This window comes from Rhipicephalus microplus, chromosome 6 (genome assembly GCF_043290135.1).
Source record: "Rhipicephalus microplus isolate Deutch F79 chromosome 6, USDA_Rmic, whole genome shotgun sequence".
NCBI lineage: Eukaryota > Metazoa > Arthropoda > Arachnida > Ixodida > Ixodidae > Rhipicephalus > Rhipicephalus microplus.
Window position 1 is genome coordinate 173,271,322 of NC_134705.1, and position 25,011 is coordinate 173,296,332.

At 44.1% G+C, this 25,011-nt stretch overlaps 2 protein-coding genes and 1 long non-coding RNA gene across 3 annotated transcripts in view; 1 reads left to right on the forward strand and 2 right to left on the reverse strand.

The window, feature by feature from the left end:
- Window positions 1-14,395, reverse strand: part of Nup133 (nuclear pore complex protein Nup133) — a 46,253-nt gene extending 31,858 nt beyond the window's left edge. Inside the window, exons 1-15 of the mRNA XM_037434126.2 lie at window positions 14,137-14,395; window positions 13,893-14,023; window positions 13,677-13,783; window positions 12,919-13,128; window positions 11,297-11,368; window positions 9,993-10,103; window positions 8,032-8,148; window positions 5,949-6,008; window positions 5,624-5,685; window positions 5,428-5,495; window positions 4,168-4,259; window positions 3,487-3,589; window positions 2,887-2,949; window positions 2,169-2,256; window positions 608-662 (exon numbers count right to left, since the gene is read on the reverse strand). Coding sequence (XP_037290023.2) covers window positions 608-662; window positions 2,169-2,256; window positions 2,887-2,949; window positions 3,487-3,589; window positions 4,168-4,259; window positions 5,428-5,495; window positions 5,624-5,685; window positions 5,949-6,008; window positions 8,032-8,148; window positions 9,993-10,103; window positions 11,297-11,368; window positions 12,919-13,128; window positions 13,677-13,783; window positions 13,893-14,023; window positions 14,137-14,261 — 1,464 coding nt within the window. The 5' untranslated portion in view covers window positions 14,262-14,395. The remainder of the gene's footprint in view (window positions 1-607; window positions 663-2,168; window positions 2,257-2,886; window positions 2,950-3,486; window positions 3,590-4,167; window positions 4,260-5,427; window positions 5,496-5,623; window positions 5,686-5,948; window positions 6,009-8,031; window positions 8,149-9,992; window positions 10,104-11,296; window positions 11,369-12,918; window positions 13,129-13,676; window positions 13,784-13,892; window positions 14,024-14,136) is intronic.
- Window positions 14,396-14,660: 265 nt separating this feature from the next.
- LOC119184978 (protein ZNRD2) lies at window positions 14,661-19,211 on the forward strand. Its single transcript, XM_037434127.2, has 3 exons — window positions 14,661-15,149; window positions 15,241-15,328; window positions 18,663-19,211. Exons 1-3 carry the CDS (start codon window positions 15,000-15,002, stop codon window positions 19,154-19,156), a joined length of 732 nt encoding a protein of 243 aa, XP_037290024.2. The 5' UTR covers window positions 14,661-14,999; the 3' UTR covers window positions 19,157-19,211.
- A 2,347-nt stretch (window positions 19,212-21,558) lies between these two features.
- LOC142765662 (uncharacterized) lies at window positions 21,559-24,214 on the reverse strand. Its single transcript, XR_012884354.1, has 3 exons — window positions 24,083-24,214; window positions 23,106-23,227; window positions 21,559-21,688 (listed from the first exon to the last, which is right to left on the reverse strand). It is a non-coding gene; the product is annotated as an uncharacterized LOC142765662 (long non-coding RNA).
- Window positions 24,215-25,011: the final 797 nt, after the last annotated feature.

A 25,011-nucleotide genomic window follows, 5' to 3' on the forward strand; every position in this document is an offset into this window, starting at 1 on the left:
ACCTGTGTGTGAGAGGAGTGAGAACATCCATCGGTATTGATGGGAGGGTATGCGGCACCGCCTGGACGAGGTGGCAACAGCTGACATTGGACCTGTGCGTGTAGTGTGTGCGCGGACGGTGTTGTGCTGGGACGTATGGAGTAGCGAGAACTAGGGAGTGAGGCCTAATAAACATGACAATACTATACCCGAAGTCACCGTTATTGACTGATTTGAGCATTTTAAGCCGCATAGTTACAGTGGTCGCCACAAGATGCCGCCATGTGCCCATGCACGATCACTCCAAATGTAAGTTTAGTATTTGAAGAAAATAAGGAAAAGAAAGCCCTCCAGGTCATGACAAGCTGACGAAGGGCTGCATATTTTTGCCCACTTGGCATCCTCCTCCCTGCGTAGCTTTCAGTGTGCTGGCTGGTACAAGAAGAGAGAAAGAGCTGGAAGCGTGTGAAAAATTTCTCCAACTCTGCTCATTTTTGATGGATTCTAAAGAATTTTTTCAGCATGCAATTTGTGAAGCAACACATGCTAATAGTGAGACTACTTCATCATAACTAAAAAAGTGTTGCAGGCCCTCTTTAAAATAAAAATGCAGACTAGCGGCGCTCACCTCCACATTAGTTTCGGGAGATCCGTGGTCTTGAAGCAAGAGTTCCACCGCACGACTGTAAAATAAAATCAAATAATATATTACAAAACTATCTTCACTCAAAGGTAAATTGCTTGCCAACTGCCATTATGCAATGTCCCATACTAGATAACGAAATAGGTGACAGGCATTAGAAACTACACTTAAACCTCGATTTAACCAACCCAGATATAACAAATTATCGGTTATAACAAATCAATTGAAGAATAGGTATGTCAAAGATACAGTGCTGCAAATACATGTTTGTAACAAATTTTCGAATATAATGAAGTATTTTCGAGGCAGGTATGACTTTCTTATAATGAGGTTTGAGTGTATATTATTGTGTCACAAAGTTGAACAGCCCTTTCTAAACTGCACTCCAGCTACCATCTTACTGCTGTAGGTAAGCAATAAAGTCAGCCAACTTGTGCCCAACAGAACATCCAGTATTGAGACATGGTACATACTCTCGGATATCGCCGCTGTGCCCACACACGCCGAACTCATCGGCCAAGTGCCAATGCAACCGAGATGAACATTTTTAAAAAGATCACAAACTATTCTTTGGGCTCGTTGAGAAAACGCAGGCTGTAGAAAGCAGACACTATTACGAACAACTCAACCAAACCTGGCAGTCGTGCGTAGCAAGGACCGCACAGAAAAAGAATACAAAGCTACCTTTTCCTCAAGTGCACTTTCATCGTACAAAAGCCTGTCTTCACTCTCTTTGATGGGTGGGATGCCCGATGTTCGACGCGAAACAACAGACAGCATGCCACTGGCCAATAACTGACATCAATCAAAAGCAGCATTTGAATCACATGCACTTCTTTCCAGGTTGCCGCCACACTCACAACCACGAATCGCAGCGGTAGAGATCGACCGCGTTTCATTACATGTGCTTAAGGGCATGAGGTATGCTCACATGACTTCTCTCCCCCGTGTCATCCCGAACTGTAAAGCATCCAGCGTGTTTGTATGGACAAGAGAAAGCAGAAAGCGCCTGAAGCGAGCAAGAAATCACTGCAACTCTGCTCGTTCTGGAGAGATTCGAAACGACAGTCTAGCGTGACGCTTTGATATAGAGGCCCTTCGGTGACTACTAAAAAGACTGGTTTAAAATCTTCCCAATCCGCCCCCAAAAGAGGTTTGCGTACTGCCACGTGTGGTTCTTTTTTTCTACTTGAAGTTGGACGTGTGACTGCTGCCTTGCGCAAACTGCCCCAGAACGGCTGGCAACCATCTAGATACTCTTAGAAACTTGCGATGAAATTACGCGCACAACGTGAACATTAGAGTTAATTCTGGCACTTACGCGGTTGCTAGCGTTAACGCTAAAATCTTCGATCGCACATGTATAAATGCCGACGCGCTTCACAGATTATTGACGGCCGAAGCTCTGTTCCCCGATCTCAGAGCACAGCGTGTACTGCTTGCTGCAGTTTTCAGTTTCCGTTTCCCATTCAAAAGTCTGACCAAATAAACAGTTCCATCTTGGACTGCCTTCGCCAACATCACGACTACGTCACAATACACTCACCTTGCATCCTGTGCAGGCGCATGGACAGAACGAACGCAGACGATGCCGTGGACATGTGAAAAGAACAATGGCGTTCCTTCGTAGGAGCCTGCAAACAGACGAAACAAACAACAGACATCACTGTATCACTGCTTAAATTACATTGTGAATCCATTTGTCTGTCAAAGTATTTAACTCGAGCAATAGTCACAACATGCCCCAAGATGAAGGATTGTGTACGAGCAAGAAGAGGTGCACATTCAATCTTCAGGGCACAACTTAGTGAAATGTCTTAAGAACAATAACGATCGATGGAGTTTCACATCCCAAAACCATAATATGATTATGACGGACGCTGCTGTGCAGGACTCTTGAAATTTCGATGATCTGAAGTTCTTTAACTAGCATCTAAACGTAAGTATGCAAGCTTCTAGCATTTCTGCCTCCATTAAATCCCAGCTGCCGCAGCTGGGATTCGATCCCACGACCAGGAGGGCCGTTGAGGGTAGCAACACATAAGATGTCTCCTCTTTGCATGATTGTGCATGTTCTTGTTTGTTTGTGTATGTGTGCTTGTATAAAATGCACGTACACATGTGAAAAGTAAAATGTGGGGGCAGAGGAGCGAGTTGCACCCTCTGAAGTAATCCCCTGTCTATGCCACTGCTGCCCTTAGCCTGTTCTGTAGTAAATATCCAGATTTAAAGATAGCAAGCAGTATTTTCTTAGGCTGGCTCACCAGCTCCGAGAAGCTTGTCTTTCTTGAATTCTATTACATCAGGGTCATCCACATTGCTGCCGGCTGAAAAAAAAAAAAAAAAGAACACATGCACTGCTGAGTGAATGCACAATGCCGTCATAACTTAGCACCTTTGCATATTCTTAATTATCAATCAATCGATCAATACCAATACCAAAAATACAAAAAATAGCCCGACAAGCAATGTGACAAGTTGAGTGCAAAGAGTCATTTAAAGCGCGTTGAAGGCATTCACCCATACATAAACAGATAAGCTGAGGCCAACGGGCAACAAGCTTAAGGGGAGATGTGTGTCTTAAAAAGAGTTAAAGGGAGACGCGAGTCTTAATGTGAACTGCTTGATAGGATTACAAAATACATAAAGCACTTTGCAGAAACATCTAGTAAAATAAACGGAACATTTAAATTAAGGGTACAGTCTTTGCACTACGCTATCATTTTGCATAAGCACATAGAGTCTAAGCACACAAAATTTTATAAGAAATAACGCTCCATGTAGAAAGCCTCATACATCGCTTGAATGTTAGGAAGGCACAATTGTGCAACCGGGACCATCTCAGCCAACAAGTGCATACTCACGGGTGACGCAGTAAACCTTGGTGGTGCCGTAAACAAAGCTGGTACGACGATTTACTGAAGGAAGGACAAACTTGTAGTTGAGCAAAGATTCCTCGTTCCTCTCCTAGAAGAAAGATGGCGTGATGTCGCTTGCTTAACAAAAAACCAGCACTCAAAGGAGCTTTTAACTACACAAAAAGCCCCACACAACAAATAAAACCAATAAAATCAGTTTATGGTCAGACTGTATGCCCTCCAAGCTGTACATTTAAGATCAAAGTTCAATTTTTTACAAATATGCCTCAAACGGCCACTGTTGGTACATTTGTGTGACAACCTGAATTTCGGAAGTATTTTTTCCCATTATGTAGGCAGCGCATTATTAGAGTTTTTCCTGTTCAGACAGAAAATATTAATCAAGCAAAGACATGCAACACTGCGATGAGAACTATAGGGTGACAATAACACTTATCTATTTTTCATTTTTTTTTTTTTGCTGACAAAGCTTCCTTTCAGAGTTAAAATTTTCCTTTCATACGGTAGAAGGCCAATACACCGGATGAGGCTGAAAGAATCGTTTGCTTTAGTGACCTAATTATCGCGAGGGGGAAATAACTTGAGTTTTTCATTACCTGTACAAGTTTAAGAATTAGATGCAATTAAAACAAAAGAAGAAGAAAACGAAGAAAGAAACAAACTAACCGTGTACTGCTCTGAGAAACGAAGCACCGTGAAATCCGTAAAGCACACTGGGATGTCATTGGGCGAGCCTATATTACGGACGTCCACAGTTCCTGGAAAAAAGAAGAAAAAATAATGCGCAAGAATTTCAGCATGCACAAGCACATGCTCAAGTATACGTAAGCAACAGATACAAAACGCGAATCCTCTGAAAAAAAAAAAAAAGTGTATCTATAAAAACAAATAAGTGATGTCTATGCAATGGCACTTTAGGCAAACTAGCCATCTTACAGCTGTCAGCACAGGACGATAAACACATTTGAGGACGTATAATCTAGGTTTATTGTCATGTTACCATTACACAAGTGTCTACCGTCCTTGAAATTTCAAGTAGCACAAGATGTCCATAGGTCGGCAGAAAAAAGTGGAACTGACTCGGACTCATTCAAGAAACATATATTGCGCTTGTGACTCACTCGGACTCAAACTCACCACAATATGACTGACGTGGACTCGTGACTTGATCCGAGCCTGAGTTAGTTCGAGTGAGCCGACTCGAGAGTGAGTTCGCTGAGCTACGATGTGAAGTACCACAAAGCATACGAAAGCTTAAAAGTTTTTCTTCTTTCTTGAATGACGTTGTGGTCACTTATAAACACTGCATAGAGAAACTGGTGCAACTACGTGCTAAGGGCGTGAAGAGTGACGAAGTGGTGGGGCTGGTGGTGTTGCCCCCTTTTTTCCCTCACTTTGCTTTCCCGCCGCGCGCTATACTGCACTAGTGCACTATACAAAACTGTGCCACATTTCGCTCTTTCACCTCCTTCTTTGCCACGTCGTCCTTTCTCTCTTACTATTTTTTCCTATCTTTTTTTTCCTTTTTTTCTCTTTCTCTATTTCTAACTTTTTCTCCCTTTTCCATTTATTTATCTCTATTTCTATGTTTCTCTCAATCTATCTGTACTATTTCCCTTTCCTCCTATTTTTTTGTCTCTCTATTAGTCTTTCTTTCTTTTTATTTCTGTAGTTGTTCTCTCACTCATCAGAGTTACTGTATTCCTGCTGGGCAAATTGGCACGTGTTCTGGGAGTGAAGTAGATGAAAAGGAAGACGAAAGAAGTGCATGCCGGTTCGTAGTGACGATAGTTTTCGAATTCAGTAGACATGTCACGCCCAGCTTAAACAGCTCTGCTGCTCTTAAAAAAGAAAAGAAAAAAAAAAGCTTTCTAAGGCTATCAGGTGAGATTCACGGGCTGGCACATACTAAGAGTCGAGGCTCACCAATGGCATAGTGGAGCTGTTGAGAAACCTGGGGGTTGAGGGCAGCCATCAATACAGCTACTCCGTTCCTGCAAGATATAGGACGGAAATGCCACAACCCGCATACTAACAGAAAGAATGAAGGCCGGGAACATGACAACTCGCAAAGGTAATCAACGTGAGCGGGAGTACAGATAGTTGCTACGACGGCACATACGCTGACAACTGCATGTCAATGCACCAGGCCCTCAGGTGCCTCGGGAAGGTGTTCCCGTGTTCCTGTGATCAAAAACGAAGGAGAGGATGTCCAATTTAACACATGCACGAAATGTCACGACAGCATTGTATGAACGAAAAACCCATATAAGAAGTGAACACAAAATTACATGCAAAACAAACGTTTATGCTTCGATTGTCATCGAGTAAAGAGAAACTGCTTTACTGATCAGGGAGCTCCACATGACATATTTAGGATACCTTTGGTCAAGCACTTCTGGCTTACTGTCTGACATAGAGCACACCGTGCTCTACGTTGGACTTACCCACAGCGCTTCATGGAACTGTTCTTTCATAGAGCGATCCAGGTCGCACTCGCCACACAACTGAAAAGAAATGAGATAAGCATACCAGTGAATGAGGAGGCATATAAACACGCAATTTGACAAACACTGCTCAATGAGAGGCTGAATGTAAGGCAGCACCTCCTTAATATGTTTCCGTTTTACAAATATCCCAGTGCCAATGTTATCAAACGAATCAGCGTTGTGTTTCAGCTGATATGAATGGTACATATTGCCAGACAGCACCTCTTTTCCCGCACTTTTTTTAGCCAACGTATGAATGACATTCTACGGTACGTTTGTGGTTGGTTGTCGATCATGAAAGTGAAGCTGCATCGTACAGCGCAACAAGGTGCTAACGAAGAAACATGATCGGATCGTGTTCACTTATATATTGTCTAAATGTGTTGCCAATCATGTTGCAGTTATGCAATGCAACCTTACATTTCAGAAAACCAATCCCTTGCACATAAAAGCAAACATATACATATACAGTGAAAGCTTGTTAATTTGAACTCGAAGGGGTCTAGAAAACTGTTAAAACTGGAGTGCAGGTGCTAAAATCAATGAACAACCTGCCACACTGCACGGGCAGTTATCGCACACTGGGCGCTACTACACATGTGTGGCAGATATCTCGTAAATTAAGTTCACGGAGCTCTAACAGTGTACAGAATTAATCGATCGGTCAGTGATGAACCAGGAACAAGCACTGACATGCATTCATGTCAAAATAGTAAATGAAGTGAATTATGCCAAAACAGGTTTATCTGTATGACAGGGTTATTGCAATCACAATAAAGAAATCATTTGCATTGACTTGCATTTATTTTTTCGTGACACCATCAGCATCATTTGCAGCTTGTACAAGAGCTCCAGCACAGCTTCAAAGTTGATATTTGCTCAGAAATTCTGCTATTTTGTTTTTTGGAACCTCTAGAAAATGTGGTTTGGTTTGCAACACAATGTGATCACACTGGACTAACTCCTGCGAGGAGCGGTGAAAATGAAGGGTGCTTAATTTAAATGAACCGTTGTGCATGCAGACTCTTCAAATTATCAGTAGTTTTCTACCAAAGAAGTACGCAGGGCTTCGCCGGAACCAGGACAGCAGTTAGAATTAACTGTAAGTTTGAATTAACGAGCTCTTACTTGACCACATGACTACTCACTAGACATCGGCAAACATTCGAGCACTTCAAATATCCAAACAAATTGTGCAGTATTCAAATTTGCTTAGACACAAATTTAAATCCTCTGAAATTTTGAATTATTCGAAACGAACGAATGAGCATATACATTTTACTGCAAGTAGCCTTCTTAAAAGGTGGTTTTGCTGCATCATGGTACTGCTATGCCGTGAAACCACCTATCGAAAGAAAATGCGTACTGTTGCAAAATCATGCTCGAAGGTTAAATGTGCATAATTACCTGCGCCTTGATTAATTTCTTCTTTAGTCTAAAAGCATGCTATAGCGTCTGATTAGTGCTAGGTACAATTTTAAAACGTAACGTATTTCATTTGAATGCTAGATCTTTTTAGATCTTGCTACTGTTCAAAGTTGCTTTGCTTTGAATAAAAAAAAAAGTATAGTTTGCACAAACGTAGTTCTAATTCTTGAAATCTTGTGCAAATTGGGTGAGGACAAAATGAATTATCTTTATCATATTGGTTGAATACTCATTATAGGGTGATTGCAGCCCGCTCAGAACAGATAATGAGAAAAGTAAGAAGAAACAGGAGGTGACTTAGAACACACTTTCATTCCACATGTATATGTGTACACATCCAGGAAAGCTCCAAAGCACACTTCAAAGAACAAACAGCGAGGCCGAAATGCGTGCAGAAAATAAAGTCTACACAACACCCATCGGCAAGTACAACATGCTCAGGACACACTCGGAAAGGTAAATTCCGGTTGCGAGTCGGCGCTTCCTTGTCTGGTTCCCTTTTGTCAAAACTCACTCAGTTTTGATTACAGTATTCGATTAAAAATCATTCAACCAAATACCTATTCGCATCGAAACTCGAATTCACGCAACGCACATGCCCACTAGCGTTCACCTTTTCAGGTCCTGCTTCTTCGAGAAACCACTTCTGGAGGGTGTTACGCAGCAGCACGTACACATACTTCTCGTCCTCCTCTTCCGTGGGCTCCACGAGCACTTTGACAAGGTGTCGCTGGAAAAACAGACACACGCGGCACAGCTCGAAGCACGACTTGCAGGATTTTTGATGAAATTGTAGCTTCTTGACACCGAATCAAAAACAATTCCTTCCCCGACAATAAATGACCGTTTACCAAAGCCGAAAGCTTCTCTCTTGCAGCAAGATGTTTGGCGGGCCAGAAAATGTGTAAAAGAAGAAATATAAGCAGCGCCGCTTTCTTGAGGTTTTCTCGCAGTCTTGCAGTGATGTGTGGCAGCTTGGGCTAGTTGGTATGGCATGACGATAGTTATAGTGCGAGAACAGAACGACGACACAGAGACAAGAAGGACACGAAGGACACGAGCGCTCACGTCCTTCGTGTCCATCTTGTCTCTGTGTCGTCATTCTGTTCTCGCGCTATAACTATCGTCATGCAGTGATGTCGCAAATTCTGACGGTACTTACCAGGACCCGCACATCAATTCTACATTGGTGAAACTTTGAATACATGCTATTCAACACACAAGTTTGGGCCAGCTGAACTTGCCAGTCTTTAAGCGCAATGTGACAATCACAGAAGGAAGAGGCGCATAATCTAGTGTCCACCATGTTTATGTATCCCTTCCTTCTGTGTATGTTTCTTTGCACTCAAGATGCACAAGTTAAATACATACATATGTGTCATTCTGTGGCAGTCACACACACTTCAGGAAACCTTATCGAGTCAACGCGGCCAAAGTATTAAGGAAGTCATCGAATTCCTCAGATTGAAATCCCCGACACTGACAATGGGCTGCAGGAATTTTAGGCAGATCGCTCGGAATCTTACAACATGCATCGAAACGCCCTTTTCCCCCAACGTTCAATTACAAAATGTCACTGCGCTAGATATGCCGAGCAGGTGCGTCAACGATTTTGGTGACGTGGACAACCAGGAGGACATTGTGGAATACCAAAAGCACCTGAAATTGATCTTGTCCTTGCAGAAACATGAAAGTAATGCCATACTTCTATTAAGAACTTCTTCAAGCCACGAATCGATGAATGATTTCAGATGCAGGATAGCACCCAACGCATCTCTTATATTATTCCGCAGCATTTTCTTCCAATTTGAAGCACACATCCAGATTATACATTTCCTGAATACATCATTATTTCATCTAGATATTGTGAAAAATCTATTATAGAAGTTCTACTGTATACCTTCATTTCTGTAAACATTCTGTGCTACGGGTAAGGTACCTTTCAAACACAGGGGCAGAGCAAACCACCGAGAAACACAAGCAAAGGCCAAGAGTTTCAACCCCACCAAAGAAAAGGGTGATCTTCCATCAAGTAAGTCCCCCCTCAAATTTTGTTTTTTTTTTTTTTTTGCTACCAGTATGCAATTCCAACCGACCTGAGATGCAGTACTTTACTACGCTGTATAGATACTACGCAAATAAAATACTCGGACGGAAAACTGGGCGTGCCGGTATAGCATAATCCGAGGTAAAAGGCACATAAACAACCTTTGGGCAAATCAGTTCTGCAAAATCCCACAAGGCGGCATAATGGCTATAAAAGGGAGACAAAGCCATCTGTTTGTAAGCGCGGAGCCACGAGAGAACCTGTACGAATTTTTCAGAAAGAAAGCTTTTTAAGTTGCCAAAGAAATTCGTCCTGGTCTCTGTGGCTTTGTGCTAAATACCAGCAGTTGTCAGTTTTGCTTTCTAAGACAACTTATCTGTGTCATTTTTGCCTTTTCAGCCTAAAGTACTCTAATAAATTGTGACAACAACCACTTTAGGAAGAGGGACGCTTCACAACTAGCTCGAAAGCAAGAGCGGGCCTTAGAAGAGAATCTGTCTCCGTCAGAGGAGCACACAAAGACTCACCGCTTCGGACGACTGAGATGGCATGGCTCCAAAAATGAACGAGGACACCCGTCGACCGATGCCAGCCAGGAGGCCCTGAGGTGCCTTGAGAGGCTTGATCAGCAGTGCCGTCTGTGAGGTAAAATTTGCAATGTATCGCAGGGGCAGTGAAAACAAATTTTCAGACAACCAATACAACAGGCACACAAAGACAAAAAATGTTTATTTTTTTCGCCTTTCTCTAATGTGCTCCTTGACCATGAACACATTTCAACGTGCCCAAGTTTCATTACCCACTCCACAAAGCTATTTCAATCAATCAATCAATCCAAAGAAAAACCTGGCCATGACATGCTGAACTTAAGTGGAACAATTAAAATGAAATCACTAAGAAAGAAATATTACAACCATTAACAATACAAGCTGGTGCAGTTGGGCTGCTAAACAGAACTTGGTTGCAAGAAATAGTACCAGTTGCCAAATATATTTGTGAAATTTTCAGTTAGATTACTAGATATGTGGGGTTTAACGTCCCCAAACCACCATATGATTATGAGAGACGCCGTAGTAGAGGACTCTGGAAATTTGGACCACCTGGGGTTCTTTAACGTGCACCCAAATCTGAGCACACGGGCCTACAACATTACCACCTCTATCGGAAATTAAATTTTCAGTTAAGCTATTAAGTAATAGTTTTCTGAATATGATTACACATACACTCATCCATGTCTACTGTGTCTTTCTCTCTCTCTCCATATAACAGTGGGCATAGGTGAATATCTGAGCCCTTCAAGCATAACAGTTTCGGAAGTGAACAATTAGACATACCTGAACACATGTAACTACTCCGTAAATGTGTTTTCACTGCAGAGTGGGACTGCTATGCCGCGAAGCCACATTTTAAAGCTAAATGTGCAGACTTCTTTTACATAATTATTTTTTTAAGTTTAAAAGCATATTGCATGTGCCAAGCATCAGAAACATTAAAACATAACGCATTTTACCACACATGACTTGCAGCCTACTGCTATTAAAATCCTGCTGCAATTCAAGGCTGCTTCCATGACACCTGTAACCAACTTTCGCACATGCCAAGTTCTAATTCTTAAAAATGCTGTTTAAGCTAGCTGGGTCATGAGAAAAATGCTTATTATTCTTTATATTATATTACGTATTTTACTTGATTAAAAATTATTCGACCAAGTGACTATTTGCGTCAAACCTCGAATTTACTATTTGACGATCCCACAGAAGTCACAGAATGTTGCATGAGCACATTTTTTTCAACCACAATCTACCATAAGCTATGCAGCCAAATGACTCACCTGTCCGTCAACTGTGGATGGTGTGACGAGCATCAGAGAGCTAGTGGTGGTGGCCAAAATGCAGCCCATGGGCTGTCATGGGAACAAAATGACAGTCAATTAAGCATCTATACTGTTATATTACACAAATTGATGCCCTGTTTCGGTCTTGTCTAGAGTGCTAAATATTTATTTACATTCAACACTACTGTTGTGCATCAACGAGATCCGCAGCATTACTAGCGCTTGTCTGCAATGAACCTGTGCACAGACACTGTGGTACCATCAGTGCTTCCTTTGGTTCATCCATATCCTTTGTAAACATTGAATCACTATCTTTCAACAACTTTGAAAACTTTTTTTTCGAACAGCATTTGATTGTTATAAAACCTGATGTGACATTCACAAAATCATACAACAAGCTTTAGTTCATAAACATAATAAAAAATTCTGAAGAGTCAATACTACAGTAGAATCCAGATATATATCTTTGTAATTCGATGTGTGGCATATGTACCATTAGAAACACACTTGCAGTGGCATTGGTTGGTCTAGTGCTTTATATAGGCACTGAAATTTGCTGTGAACTTTTTCAAGGTTTCCTTGTCCAAGTCACACTGCTTGTCTGTTTTAATCTACATACACATTTTCTTCTATTTCAATATAACATTCTATTCAGTGCGCATTATATGTAGGCAAGATGAAATTAGTTGGGATGATATAAATTGCTCGTTGATGTAACTTTCTTGTCATGCTATTGATATCTGTAACGCAGAATGTAACACAGTAACTTCTGCGTTCTTTCTGAATTTCTTATTACTATGACTTTGTAAGCAGAATAGGTTGCGAACTGCTGCCTGTGTAGCTAAGGCCAATGGGCTCTTCAATAAGGTAAACTCAAATTGCAATGTAGGCCAAGGAAAACCTTTCAGCACGGGCATTCCAAGGGGACATTACATCTGTTCAGGAAGACAACAAAGTTGGAATGAAGTAATGTGTGTTGTTGGGCTAGTTGGTTATTAGATTTTGAAGACGTGTTTAAACCGCACGAAGAAGACAGAAAATTAAACACATAGAACGATCACACACCTGCGCTTTGTGGGCGATCCTTCCATGCGGCAAACGTGTCGTCTTCTTCACTCAGTTTAAAAATGTCATCAAAAGTCGACATACTCACTTTGTCTGCGTACCATCATCTCGCCAAGCTATGCACCGTGTTTTGTACTAGAGGGATTTTATGAACAGAAACACGTGCCACACACAAATTGTCTGAAGCACCTATAGTCCAATACTTATTGAAAAGTCTAAGAAAGGTATCGCCCAGATGACTGAAAGGTGACTGTCAATTGCCTTTGTGATGAAAGAAATAGTCCCGTCCATGAGTCGGAAGGGAATGTCAGTGGCCACATGACTCGCAATGTCAGTGTAGAATGTGAGGCTATTAGTGCAGCTCATATTCACCTGCCACTGTGGAGAAAATGCTACTGCCTTCTCGATTTGTAACCAGCTATATGACTGTATGTGCTACCTCTACAGCACACTCTGCTTCAATTTGTCGGCTCCAAGCTTTCACGGTGGATGTCGATACTGCTTTGTTAAAATGGACAACCAACGAGACAATGATTGTTGCTGGGCCCACCCACCTGTGAATTTGTGAGCGAGTAACACTCCTCTCCCTGAAGATCTGCCAGAGCATCGGTCGAGGAACCCTCGTGGGCGATGTTAGGCCAGTAGCGAAGAATGCCTGCCGGAGCCACCGCCAGCGCAGCTGGAGCCAGGTCGTCCCTCAGCAGCACACAGACCAGGTCGGCACGATGTGCCAGGTCGCTCGGTGGAAGCGTCAGCATGCGGCACTGTCAACATGGCGCAGCGCGTTTCTGTCAGGCACGTTGCACGAGTTTTCGAATAGCCCATGCAAAGCTTTGCGTGCACTATCTGCTGCGGTCACTGCCACAGTGCATGTGTCTTAACGTTAACCGCCGTTAGCATTTGCGGTCCACCCGCAGAAAATCCGAAACGGTGTGCGGCCCGCAAAGACCCTTTGCAATGACTCTAGCGCAAAGCCTCTTTGCAATGACAGAGCATGAAACGTCAACACTGTGGCTAAGGTCTAAATGGTCGTGGCCAACAAGTTGTAACACTAATTCGAAACAAATGATGTGTTCACGACGTCATGCGAAAGCTACCATTAGAATGTTACGATTATCACATGACCCTTCAACGATGTTGACCAACTCGTCATTTCTCCAAAGCCAAGAGCTTTCAGCCAACGTAACCGCCATGGCTAGTATGCTGTCTAAGGGCCACCTCTGGGTCATTATGGCAGTGTAAACAAATAAGCCTTTGTGCAACAGGCAAATTAAACTACAAAACGACAGGTTGAAATGCACAGAATACTTACACTCCTGTTGCGCGATCCTTGCTTGTACTGCCACACAAACAACTTCCGCCCACAGACGAGCCATGCCCAACCGCAGCTCGAAATGCGGGCACTGATATCTGTACCAGCTGCGATAAATGTAGAAGACAAATAAATAAATTGGCGAACGCGTTTCGAAAACCACAAGCAACCGAATACGCAGAAAATGAGCGATCGTGCTACGTAGCCTGTGCTTACGTTCAGCTTCGACAAGAGCTTCGCTGACAAGTACTGGCAAAATGGTCCCGAACTGCTCGACTACATGGTCTGCCGTTTCCTCGAGCACTTGGGACTGGTGCAGGGAGCTGTCTTGACACAGCGACAGCATGCTTCGATACATGAGCGAAAAGAAACACACATCAGTCACGTTTCCTCTTGTTCATGGGGAGAAGACTCGAACAAACAAGCGAAATAACACGTAAACGAAACCAAAGGTAATCACCCAGGCGCGCATGGCGAGCGGCCGTAGGCCAGCGGCGTTCCAACACTACGCCGGCTTCTCGACATCGAGTGCGAGGTTGAGAGGAAGGAGCCACCGGGGGTGCCCGAACGACGAGGTGTGTACATGTTTTTTTAGCGTAACAGTTTTAACAGTCGCGTCGGTACAGTGGTCAAGTCAGAACGAACGGCAGGCTCGCAATTGAGACACCGGTCTCGCGACGGTCACATCGAAAACAAGCGGCAACGACCGGCAAATCCCACGTGATATGCCAATCCCCTATTTCGACGGGAAGCGTGAAATTAACGAAAGCTTTTTGCTGCTGTCGTTTTTGATGTGAACTTTTCCACCAACAAAAGCATGAACGTTAAAATTATTAACGATAGAAGCGCAGGTGAAGATTGTTGTTTACCGCCTTTGAAAAGGCTAATTTTACGTTGAACCATTGCTGCGTAGACATTATAGACGTATGCTACAGAGTGAATAACATAAATCGTTGTCAGGGCGACGTTGTAACTTGAGTTGCCGCCGACACCTATCAGGGGAGGAATCGGCGCTCGTGATGCAATCGCGAAAACATGTCGCGATCGCATTGCCTCGCGTGCATTGCTAGCTATGCTGCTTGGTTCGATTGCCGATTGTGAAAATTCGTAACTTCGCGAATCTCCGCGCTTGCTGTGACACATAACGTCGTTGACGGATTGTCCCGCCCCGTAGTGCTATTCTAGACCAGTGATCGACGTTGATCAAAGCCTATATTCGCCCCACCCGCGTTGCTGTGTGGGACATTCGCACCGAGAAAAAAGACGTCCTCTCCCAGGTAATCAAGAGCGTCGATTCTTTCACGCAGACTTCACGGGCCGAAAATGGAGGACTACGAGTGGAAACCGCCGTCTGAAGCTGAGCTGAAGGTCCTCGAAGCTAGGCGAGAACGTATGGACAAGATCAGCGGCATCATGGGCGACTACCTTCTGAAGGGGTACAAGATGCTCAGCGAAGTTTGCGATGTCTGCAGCGTGAGTAGTGTGTCGCTCTACGCGTTTTAATCGCTCTCCCGAATGTGCCAGCGTCCTTTCGCAGTACAGCGCTGTTTTTGTGTCACTGCAGACCATACTTTTGGAGGACCGGCAGCGCAACGCCTACTGCATCGCCTGCTCAGAGGTGGACACCATGGAGAACGTCAAAGACAACCCGGGTAGGTTGAATTTTGTAGCTCAGAGGTTTTGTAGCTCGTGGTATGCGTGGTATCACGACAATTTGGTTTTCGAAAGTTGCACTTCGAACGTCGACCGTGTCCTGTCTGCACTTTGAATTCGATGCGGTAGTTCAAAGTTTGCGCTTAGTTCGTTATAACCGATAATTCGCGATATTGATGCTCTTTTATGGTTTAATTGGCCACGCTTCATATCGGTGACATTTATTTGTACAGCAAAACAAAAAATGCGAATGCCGCTATGATATCATCTGTAACGAAGAAGTATTTGGTTTGCATGAGGCTCAAAACTGGGAAGTAGCACAAAAAGTAAAATAATTATTGAAAGACAATTCGCCTCTCTATTATTTTAAAAAAATGCGGTTTTGACACTGAAGCTTTTGTTGAAAATGTGGTCACGTCCTTCTCCAAATAAATGTGAATGCAGGCCTGTTTTGTCAAACGAACCTTGTTCTGTTGTTATTCTGCCTTCGCATCTTTCGGTCTTCTTAGTCTGAAGTGCCACAAGGAGTCTGGCGAGGATCACCTCATTCGTGTTGGCTTTGAAGCATCAAATAATCCATTTTTGTATCGTGAGATTCACATTTGCACAAGCTTGCCAGCACTCGCCCCCATGTCATACAAGCATATGCGTCTGTTGCTCACCATCCCACGGTTGGAGAATTTTCCAACCTGTCTGTACGATTCACCAGCGACAGCAGGGGGAGGGGGGTGAAGATTGACAGGGTGTTATTTTTAATCCTGGCGATGCCATGCCGCCGATTTCCCGCAGGGTAGCGAAATAGCTATTTGAGATAGTTGGTAATGATTCATTTTAGATGCAAAAGGTGTGGCACAGTACAAAATAGAGAAGAGAATGACTACACAGGTGCACACTTGTATATGCAGGCTTATTAAAAAGGCAACACATATATAGGATGTTTGCAAGCGAGCCATCCGATTAAGGTGCTTGCAGCATACGCTGCTGTCTCTGTGGTCCGTGGTGGTGCAGATGTTCTCTGGTGTGGCGCTTTATCGGCTCTGTTAAAACGACGGGAGGCTGTGTGCATGACGCTGCAATGTGTGTAGATAGAATGTGGTTGAGTGCTTATGCGGAGGCTACCAAGATGGACGCACTGACGCTTGCGACAGCTCGGGCCGCCGTGCGACCTGCCTGTGTTTTACAAATTTACCGCATGGTACAGTGTCTCTCGCCTAAAAAACAGTTACTATCCCCATTTTAAAGAAGAAGCATGAAGATGCATGCATATAAACGAAAAAAGTAAAAAAAAAAACTGCTGGGAAGGGGTGATGAAAATTAAGAAGGTTAGTGCAGCATGTTGATCAAATAAGAGCACTGTTTCTTTGATAGGGCTATAGACAGGTGACTGACCCATCATCCTCCGCATCTCTTAATGTGCAGAGCTTCGAATTATTTGCGGGTGGTTTTTTTTCTGGTGCCTAGGTAGAACTGTTGCATCAACGAAGAAAGGATAGCAGCCACAGATGGTGCAATGCTGCGTTAAGTGGGCATCGTCCCCTGTTATACTCCTGTAAACGAATGATTATTCAACTCTTCGGACGCCACTTATTAAAAACTGTCAATGCGTCAAATTGAGCCAGTGTTATTTCAAAGCACTTGATATGGTATTGCAGCAAAAATAATGTCATAATACATTAATTTATGTGTTATAGAGATCATTCCTAATTGCCTTGTAATTTAATATCTAGTGATTCTGAAACCATTCATGCTGCGCTGCGATCACACAACTCCTTTTACATTGTAAGCAGTGCAGAATTGAGCAGGGCTGGATAATAATATACATACCCTAATTTTGAGGACTGGTGTGCATGAAAGCCTCAGGCTACAAGACTACGCCCGGGAAAGTTATCGACTCCATGATCCAGCTTCAATTCTTTTCCGCTGGGCTGCACCACATGATGATTTTTGTTACTTTGAAGTACGATTTAAAAAGCAAATGCTACTCACAACGTGACAAAAAAAAATGCTGTAATCTGACTATATTTCATGTTCTTTTCATTTCTACTAGGATCTAATCACACCTTCTGGCTAGTTGTCAGTCCCATTAAGCATTGGCCAGTTTGGCCCACGTAAACACAACCGCATGACAGTGCTTTTCTGCATGGTGGGGGCCCTCCTAAGCAACTATGTACTTCTTTCTGCTGAGCACCGGGCCGGAAGTACGCTTGTACCTGCTTAACTGATGGCTGGCTGTTGCGATTCTCTGCCTCACTCAGCAGCAGTGAATGCTCAACTATTTCACCAAGGCTGTGGTGGGTTAAAGTGTGCCCAGGAGCCTTTTACAGAACCTTAAGTTGAGTATCCAAGAACGATTGAGCACCAAGTCTTCCTTTGTCACTTAAAGGGGCCCTGCAACACTTTTTGAGCATGGTCAGAAAACGCTGCCGATCGGTAGTGGAGGCTCTCGACAACACGCGAGCCGAGTATTATAGCACAGTACGCGGCCTGGAATTCACAATAAATTATCAAGCTAAAAATTGCTTTCTTTTCTCTCGGCAAATCACGTTATATGCCCACAAATCACACGTCAACAACCAATCTATCAGCCTTTGGCTGATTTGAACATGGCGCGCCCGCTCATTACAGAGATCGTTGCGGGAGGCTACTACGTGTCCACGCGTGCGCGTGCGATCACACTAAAAAAGTTGCGCATTCGGAAAAAAAAAATAATGCTCAAGGTCGCAATGCCTGCGTAATGTTTTTCTGTGGCCCTTCTATTCCTCCCTGCTTAGCTTCCAGTGCTTTCGTGGGGATGAGAGAAGAAAGAATGGAATCGCAGCATGCGACAAACCTTCGTAACTCCACTCGCTCTGGGCGAATTCTTAAAATTTTTGCGGTGTTGAATTCATGAGGCAATAAGCTCTTCCAGTGAATTCATTCCATGTTCACTTGAAAAAGTGTTTCAGGGCCCCTTAAAGAATGGGTTTCCATTTAGTACTGGGAATCAATCCAAGTGCCTAGTGCATTTAATGCAGACGCCCAGCCATGTAGCCACTGCTGCAGATACAAATGGCTTATTTATAATTTCCTGACCTTAATGTAGTTTCTTCATATTGTGTGGCAAAGCATTGTATTCTTTAAGTGGTCACTTTCCATTATAATATGGGTTGCAGTGCAAGGACGAAAGTGCTGGAAGAAAAGCGAACGGAAGGCAAAGAGGGACAAGACGCTTTCCGTTCGCTTTTCTTCCAGGACTTTCGTGCTTGCACTGCAACCCTTATTATAATAGAATTCAACAAAGTAGCCCAAATAGCCGTTCTTCTTCAATGTGCACTTTCTTTATGCACCTTGCAGTTCTCTCGGATGTCGCAGCGCAGCGCCTTGTCGAGGATCGCCAAGCAACCTCAGAGTTGACCGCCCCTTCCCAGAGCGTTTCAGAAGATATGCACCGCAACCAAGCACCGCAACTCATCCCACGCCGAGCCACAACAGTCATCGCGAGCAGCGCCTCCGTTCCCATGGCTCCTGCTACTGTCGTAAGCATGTCGCCGTGCATCTTGGCATCGCGAGACCCAGGGATGTGCGGAAGCCAGCAGCAAATGGTGAAGAATGCCTCGATGGCTCCCGACTCGACACAGCGAGACCAGGAAGTCGTGGCTGCCATGCAAGCCGTTCAGGGAAAGATGGTCTGGGCTACACGGGAACTGAAAATGTGTTCCAGCGTCGAGCTGTCCATCCAGATGTGCAACCTCATCAAGACGTGTGCGGAGGCCATCACAGCCTTGAATGACATGAGGTCTGCTGACGCAGGTTCGGACTGCTCTGCCAGGCAAAACAGGTGTGAATGAAAAAAAGGATTGCAAGAGAGTTTGGTTGTCTGAATAAATATGCATGGAAATGTTACTGTACAATTAAGCAGGTGCAGGTAACCTGCCTAACTGGAAGGTGCTGACAAAGGCATGCGCAGGGTTCCACGTTGAGGCGGGAAGCTGGTCTTATCGCTGATCGCCCCCTTGTTGATCGTGTCAGAAAGAAAAACAAGTTTTGCAATGGATGCAAACATGAAGGTGAAGCGATGACGAGCTTTTTACAATGGCCTGCCTTTGGTCCCCGAATTTCACGGGGCTAATGTGGGAAGTGAACAGTTCTTTAAATGCGATATAGGTGTTATCGGCTGCCATTATGCTCAAGAACCTGTGTAGCAATATTCTCGCGCATTAAAGACATGCAGGTCTGATTCAGTAAAGCTTTGGGGCAGGTTTAGCACTCCCCCTTTCATGCACATGTTCACCACTGTAGCTTGCTGCTTCATCATTGCTACAAACGTTGCTGGATGGAAAGCTTGCATTGCGACAAAGGCCTTCTCCACCCCCATCCCCCTTCTTTTAACAGCAAAGCTGTTTTAAGTTTGAAAAATTCTCCTTAGTTGCAAGCAAATTCTCATCATGAACTGGCACACGCTCTCTACGTCTTATCCTGTAACCTTGCACTCTGCTTCACTACCAGAACACGTGCGACGATTTGTAAAGCACTTGGGTGTACATAGTAACACCTTCTTCCCCACTAAACACTTAGGTGTAGTTGGGGAGAGGGGTTAATTCCCTTTCTGCCCCAAAATTTTAAAATTTTGATTGCGTATATATACATGCGCGTATAGAAACCAAACGAACAAACATATGTAAAGTACGGTTGAACCCCCCTCCTCTCCCGGAAAAATTTCTGGCTACGTCTTTGGTACGCCATTTGTCAAAATAACTCTGATGGGCTAGAAAACAAGTACAGAGCGAGAGAGATCTTCCTGGTGGTGACGTTGCCATGACAGCATCATCACCCAGCAAATAAAGGTGCAGTTTCTGCGAGTGCCGCCAAACTTAGCTCCAGCTTAAAGGGGCACTCACCAGGCTCCATACCAAATTTTAGTTAGACCATGGGAGTTGTTGGGTGTCCGATGAAGAAGATTTTGACACAAAAATTTTTTTGAATTGGTTCATTACGAGCTGAAAAACTATTTTTTTGAAGTGGCACGAAACGAGGATGAGAGGAGGCGAGCTCGAAACCCTTGCTGCTCTTCTGCGTAGCCTTCGCAAGCCAAATCTCTTCCCTACCCTCTCCGGCATCTGACCAAGAAGTCACGCGTGCATGCTGTGCCCAAACAAGCCCAACCCCCGTGCACACGAGCAGCTTTTTTTTTTTTTTTTTTTGACCAGTGTTGTTTAGGGTCTACTGCCTGTTTCTACGTGATGGTTTGGAAACGCTGGCTTAGACACGGTAGAATGGAAGAGCACAATGAGTGCACGAACGCGTAGGTGCGTTCGACGGCTCTCGCCTGCTCGATGCGCTGATCGCGGGGGCACAAATGCATGCGAAACGCCGGCACACTAGCCCCGCATCTCGTTTCAATTCACGGGAAAAAATAATAAATAATAACAATAAACTCTCACGTTTCCTAGTTGCATCTTGTTATTTATCTGGAGATTTAATAATCTCTTCAAGCAACAAATACATAAACTATGCATGCTCTGTTAAATAATTTTCGCCCTATCACGTGCCGCTATTGGCAACATCAGAGCATAGTCGTCTATGTAGAGGACCAACTTCACTGCATTGCTTTGTACATAGGGCCATTCATACGCGCACGTCATGCCCTCATACTCTGGGCGCGTGCCCGCAAAAGGAAGGGAGAGCAGCGTTCATCTTGAAATTTGACCCTATTCCGCGGCGCGTAGCGTTGCATATTTTGGCAGACGTGATCATGAACGCCTCATCTACGCATTGCGCTTGTCAGCTCGAAATTGTCAAACCTGGTGAGTGGCCCTTTAAGCCGCTGTACTGAAAATCCCACTGCACCACTTTGATCCTTCATGGTCAATTGAAATAGCTCACAAGCCATTGTTATATCCGAAACAAAGCCACAAATGCGTTCAAAGCCACAGGCACTACGACTGGGCAAATCCATGTGTTACCCTAATCCCTGGCGGTTTAATGAATGAACCACCAGTTTCCCCTATAAGCATAGTAGGAAATGCTATACATAGTACTTGCCACTCACAGTAGCGGTGCTCTGTAAGGACTGGTTGCATTCAATGTTTTTTATATGCTTTATGCAGTACAGTGCAATACTTTAGCATAGAAATTCCAAGGAAATGTTACAAGTGTTTGGTAGGCAATAATTTTATATATATCAAGGTTTACACCTGTGCTAACATGCCAAAGCACTTCATTTCAGGGCGTCAGACTTTACAGGACCTCTGTCAGTCTTGCGTTATGTTCCTGGGTTCACCAATGCGTCCTCGCTGACGTGACCTGCCGAGACGTCAGGGTTGCGTTGGACCCGGACTCTCTTGGGCAGCATGGAACGTCTCTGGGTTGAGGAAGCAATCCTGTTAAGTTGGGAAAACGAAAAACAAACAGATTTACTGGCACATTGTCAAACTATTTACAACATAAATCGGTTAGAGTTCAGCAAGCCTTGAACGCGATAAATGGACCATTAACGCATGGTTCAGAGCAACGTCTTGCACTTCACATCGCCTTTTCAAGCCCTTAGTCGGGCTCCTCCTCCTGGATTGAAAAGCGACACCACCCACCATGGCATCAGCCAATAATACACACAGTCGCCGAAGAGTCGTTGCGAGCGGTCAGTGTCACTCAAGGGAGGGATCCATCATGGGGGCAAGGGGCAGACGGGTAGCTTACTGCCGTCTCTCTCCAGAAGAGCAGCAAAGGGTTGAGAGATTTGATTGCTCTTGTCAAGACCTACAAGGCTGGTCGGCTACCCAAACAAGCCATTGAGGAGGTTGACAGCATAAGTATTGGCTCACTGTTCATAGAAGAATGACACTTTATTATCCCTTTGTGGTTCTTCCCGCAGCTTGGCGCTTGTTTTAGAGAAAGGAACAGGGTTGCCAAGTTGTGAGAACGCATCTCAGGTGCGCTTTTTATGGACAGCGTGTCGTTAACGACTGAGAGTCGCCGCACTTGTTTTTTGTGCCTTTTTTTACGGTAATTTGTAGCTTTGCATCTGGTAATCATGAAATTTAATCATAAAAGCGAGCATCATTAATTCACAAGAATTTTGCATCAGTTCAAAACACTAGCCTAAATACCATAAGAAACTAGCACCCCACAGTAGGGGTGCACCTGAAACTATGTGTGCTCAAGCTTCGGTGATGCTGACCGCACTGTTTTCAAATTGTGGGCGGTAAAGAATAAAACAATGTGGGGACTTTGACAAAACCACCTTGAGCTCAGCGCGACAACAAAGCGAGAGGGGTGACATAATATAGCCCTTGCGTGGTGCCAGTAGGGGTATTGTGCATGCCCCGCAAATTTTCTCAAACATCGACAATAGATCTCTCCCTGTTTGCAAACAGTGTGACGTCACTGCGAGCACCTCACCCACCATCCCCACTCTCGGAGCAAGTGCTGGTTGGCAAGAAAGTTCCGCCACCGATGGGATCTTTCTGCATAGCAGCACTGTGAGTGTCTGGTGCTGGTACTTGAAAGTGGTAGTTCAATGGCCTGCACATTAATGGACTGCAGGAGCCGTAACATTTGCGCCACTGTGCAGCCTGAGAATAGTATTGCTGCTGCCAACAAAAACATTCCCTGCTGGCTTGTCACCAATCAGCCGTTGGCTCTGCCATGGCGCGACATTGCCACAGTTATTCCAGTTGTTCTTGACTACAAGCATTGAGCCCACAACAGAAAATATGCAGACATATTATGTATGGCAGCGTGCCACGGTAAGCAGTTGCCTCAAGCAGCTCTAAAAAACCAGAAACTTCCATTCCTCACGAAAGGGTGGGACAGCATGTTCATTTTCAGGATGGCTCTCCAAGGCCAGGCGGGGTAGTACGGCAGCTGCAATTGTTGGGTCCTCGTCATTTTGAGATGCCAGTCCACCAGGTTCCGTACACCTACCGCATGTAGCAACATTTGCAATAGTTATAATTTCATAAAAGAATACATGGAACACTCTTACATTTACTGTGTTCAAGTGTTGCCATTCTTGATATCGTAGGCTATAGCACTTTTATGTCCAAAGAGGGATAACTGTGCACTGTCGCATCTTTCTCCATCAAGAACAAGAAAACATGAAGAACAAGAAAACACGCACACGCAAAACTGGTGCTGAACTACCACTGGTCCTGCGTGCGTGAGTTTTCTTGTGCCTTTGTATTTCGTGCTATTTAATTCTGCACGTGTTCCTCCAACTTGCTGAAACCAAAGCACTGTTCTCTATATGTTCTATCATCAGCTGCATTAAAAAGTGCAGTCACATAATGCCAATGCATTGTTTGCTTATAGTTTACCTTCCAGACGAGTTCCTGGATTCAAGAGATGGCCTGTATGTTACATCACCAACAAATTCGGGGAACTTGCTTTCCGTTTCTTCCACATGTGGCATGGGTGTAAAGTAGCGAGCATTTTCAAAAAATTTTGGCAGCATGGGCGAAGCAGGTATATCTGCAAGCTTAGGTGCTCTTGCGATGGTGTTGTCTGTGGAAGTTTCAGTGTGCCTACTTTTTGGCAGCAGCATATGGACGGTGAAGTGCACCTGCGTGGGTGTTCTATGCTACTACATTAGTACTTCACTGTTGCATATATAGTTTGTTTTCATGAAGAGCTGAGGGTGCTTTTCTGATAGGGAAAACTTTCTTCCAGAGTCTATTAACAAACACTTCAAATAAACAGAAACAAACACATCATGTGAACACAGGAAAGCAAACCTTACAGCACTCATGTCACTTTGACAAAGCAGTCGTACTTACCAACCCTATTCAGTAGATTTCATGATGTCTGCAAACCTACTGTGCATTGTTCTCACCCTGTTTGTGTTTCAATTGACTACTATAAAGGAGGGCTCTCTTCATCATACTGACTGCATCTGCATGTAGATGGCACAGCCTGCAAAGAATGCACAAGGTCTATTCAAATAGATTGCAAAAATTATGATTTACAAGCTATTGCTAGCAGTTTAGAAGCTATTGCTAGCAACATCAGCATGGCGAGTTATGCATGGATGAAGGAAAAATATTCCTTCCTCGATGAAGTTATGGGTTCTGCGATTGGAGCGCGACTATGTTTAGAGGAAACAAACAATAATAATGAAAAGCCCAGTTTTATTGAAAGGCGAAGCAATCACCACATTTTACAAATGATATTTCTTTTCCTCAACAGTATCGTGTAGGTGTAATTAGCAAAGAATTTATGACAGTTTTCAATATTACAAAAAATTGTTTTTCTAGCATCCTCTGTCCACGCCGTCATTTCTCAGTGCAGCCCATGCACTACATGGAATGGCACGCTCACAAGATTTGTCTGCGATGACACACCACCTCACATGTTTTAGTGTTCCGCACTTGCTAGTGTTCTTTGTTGTGCGCGAGGTTGCGAGGTGTGTTTTATCATTGGTGAACACCCCGAGTGCGATGTTCCACGAACAGCAGTAAGATGCGAATAACATGTAGCACAGAGTTCTTGAATCGGGACCTGCGCAAACGACGTGCCGTGCAAGGATGAAGTTGCATCAGACGTGTGCCTGGCGATCCATGTCTTCTAGATAAGAAACAAGGGCAATGGTTCGGAATGCTGTGCTTGCTAGACTTTTATGCATCAGTATTCCTTCAGTCCGGTTTCCTTCTTGAACATGGAGTGCCTACCATTATTCGTGTTATCGGTGAGCAGATCACCAAGCTAT

What these genes read in the sequence shown, in the direction of transcription:
- LOC119184978 (XM_037434127.2), top strand. Translation starts at nt 15,000, where the DNA reads ATGGAGGACTACGAGTGGAAACCGCCGTCTGAAGCTGAGCTGAAGGTC. An exon ending in AAGTTTGCGATGTCTGCAGC is followed by an intron (nt 15,150 to 15,240) that starts GTGAGTAGTGTG and finishes GTGTCACTGCAG; the next exon opens with ACCATACTTTTGGAGGACCG. An exon ending in GAACGTCAAAGACAACCCGG is followed by an intron (nt 15,329 to 18,662) that starts GTAGGTTGAATT and finishes TGCACCTTGCAG; the next exon opens with TTCTCTCGGATGTCGCAGCG.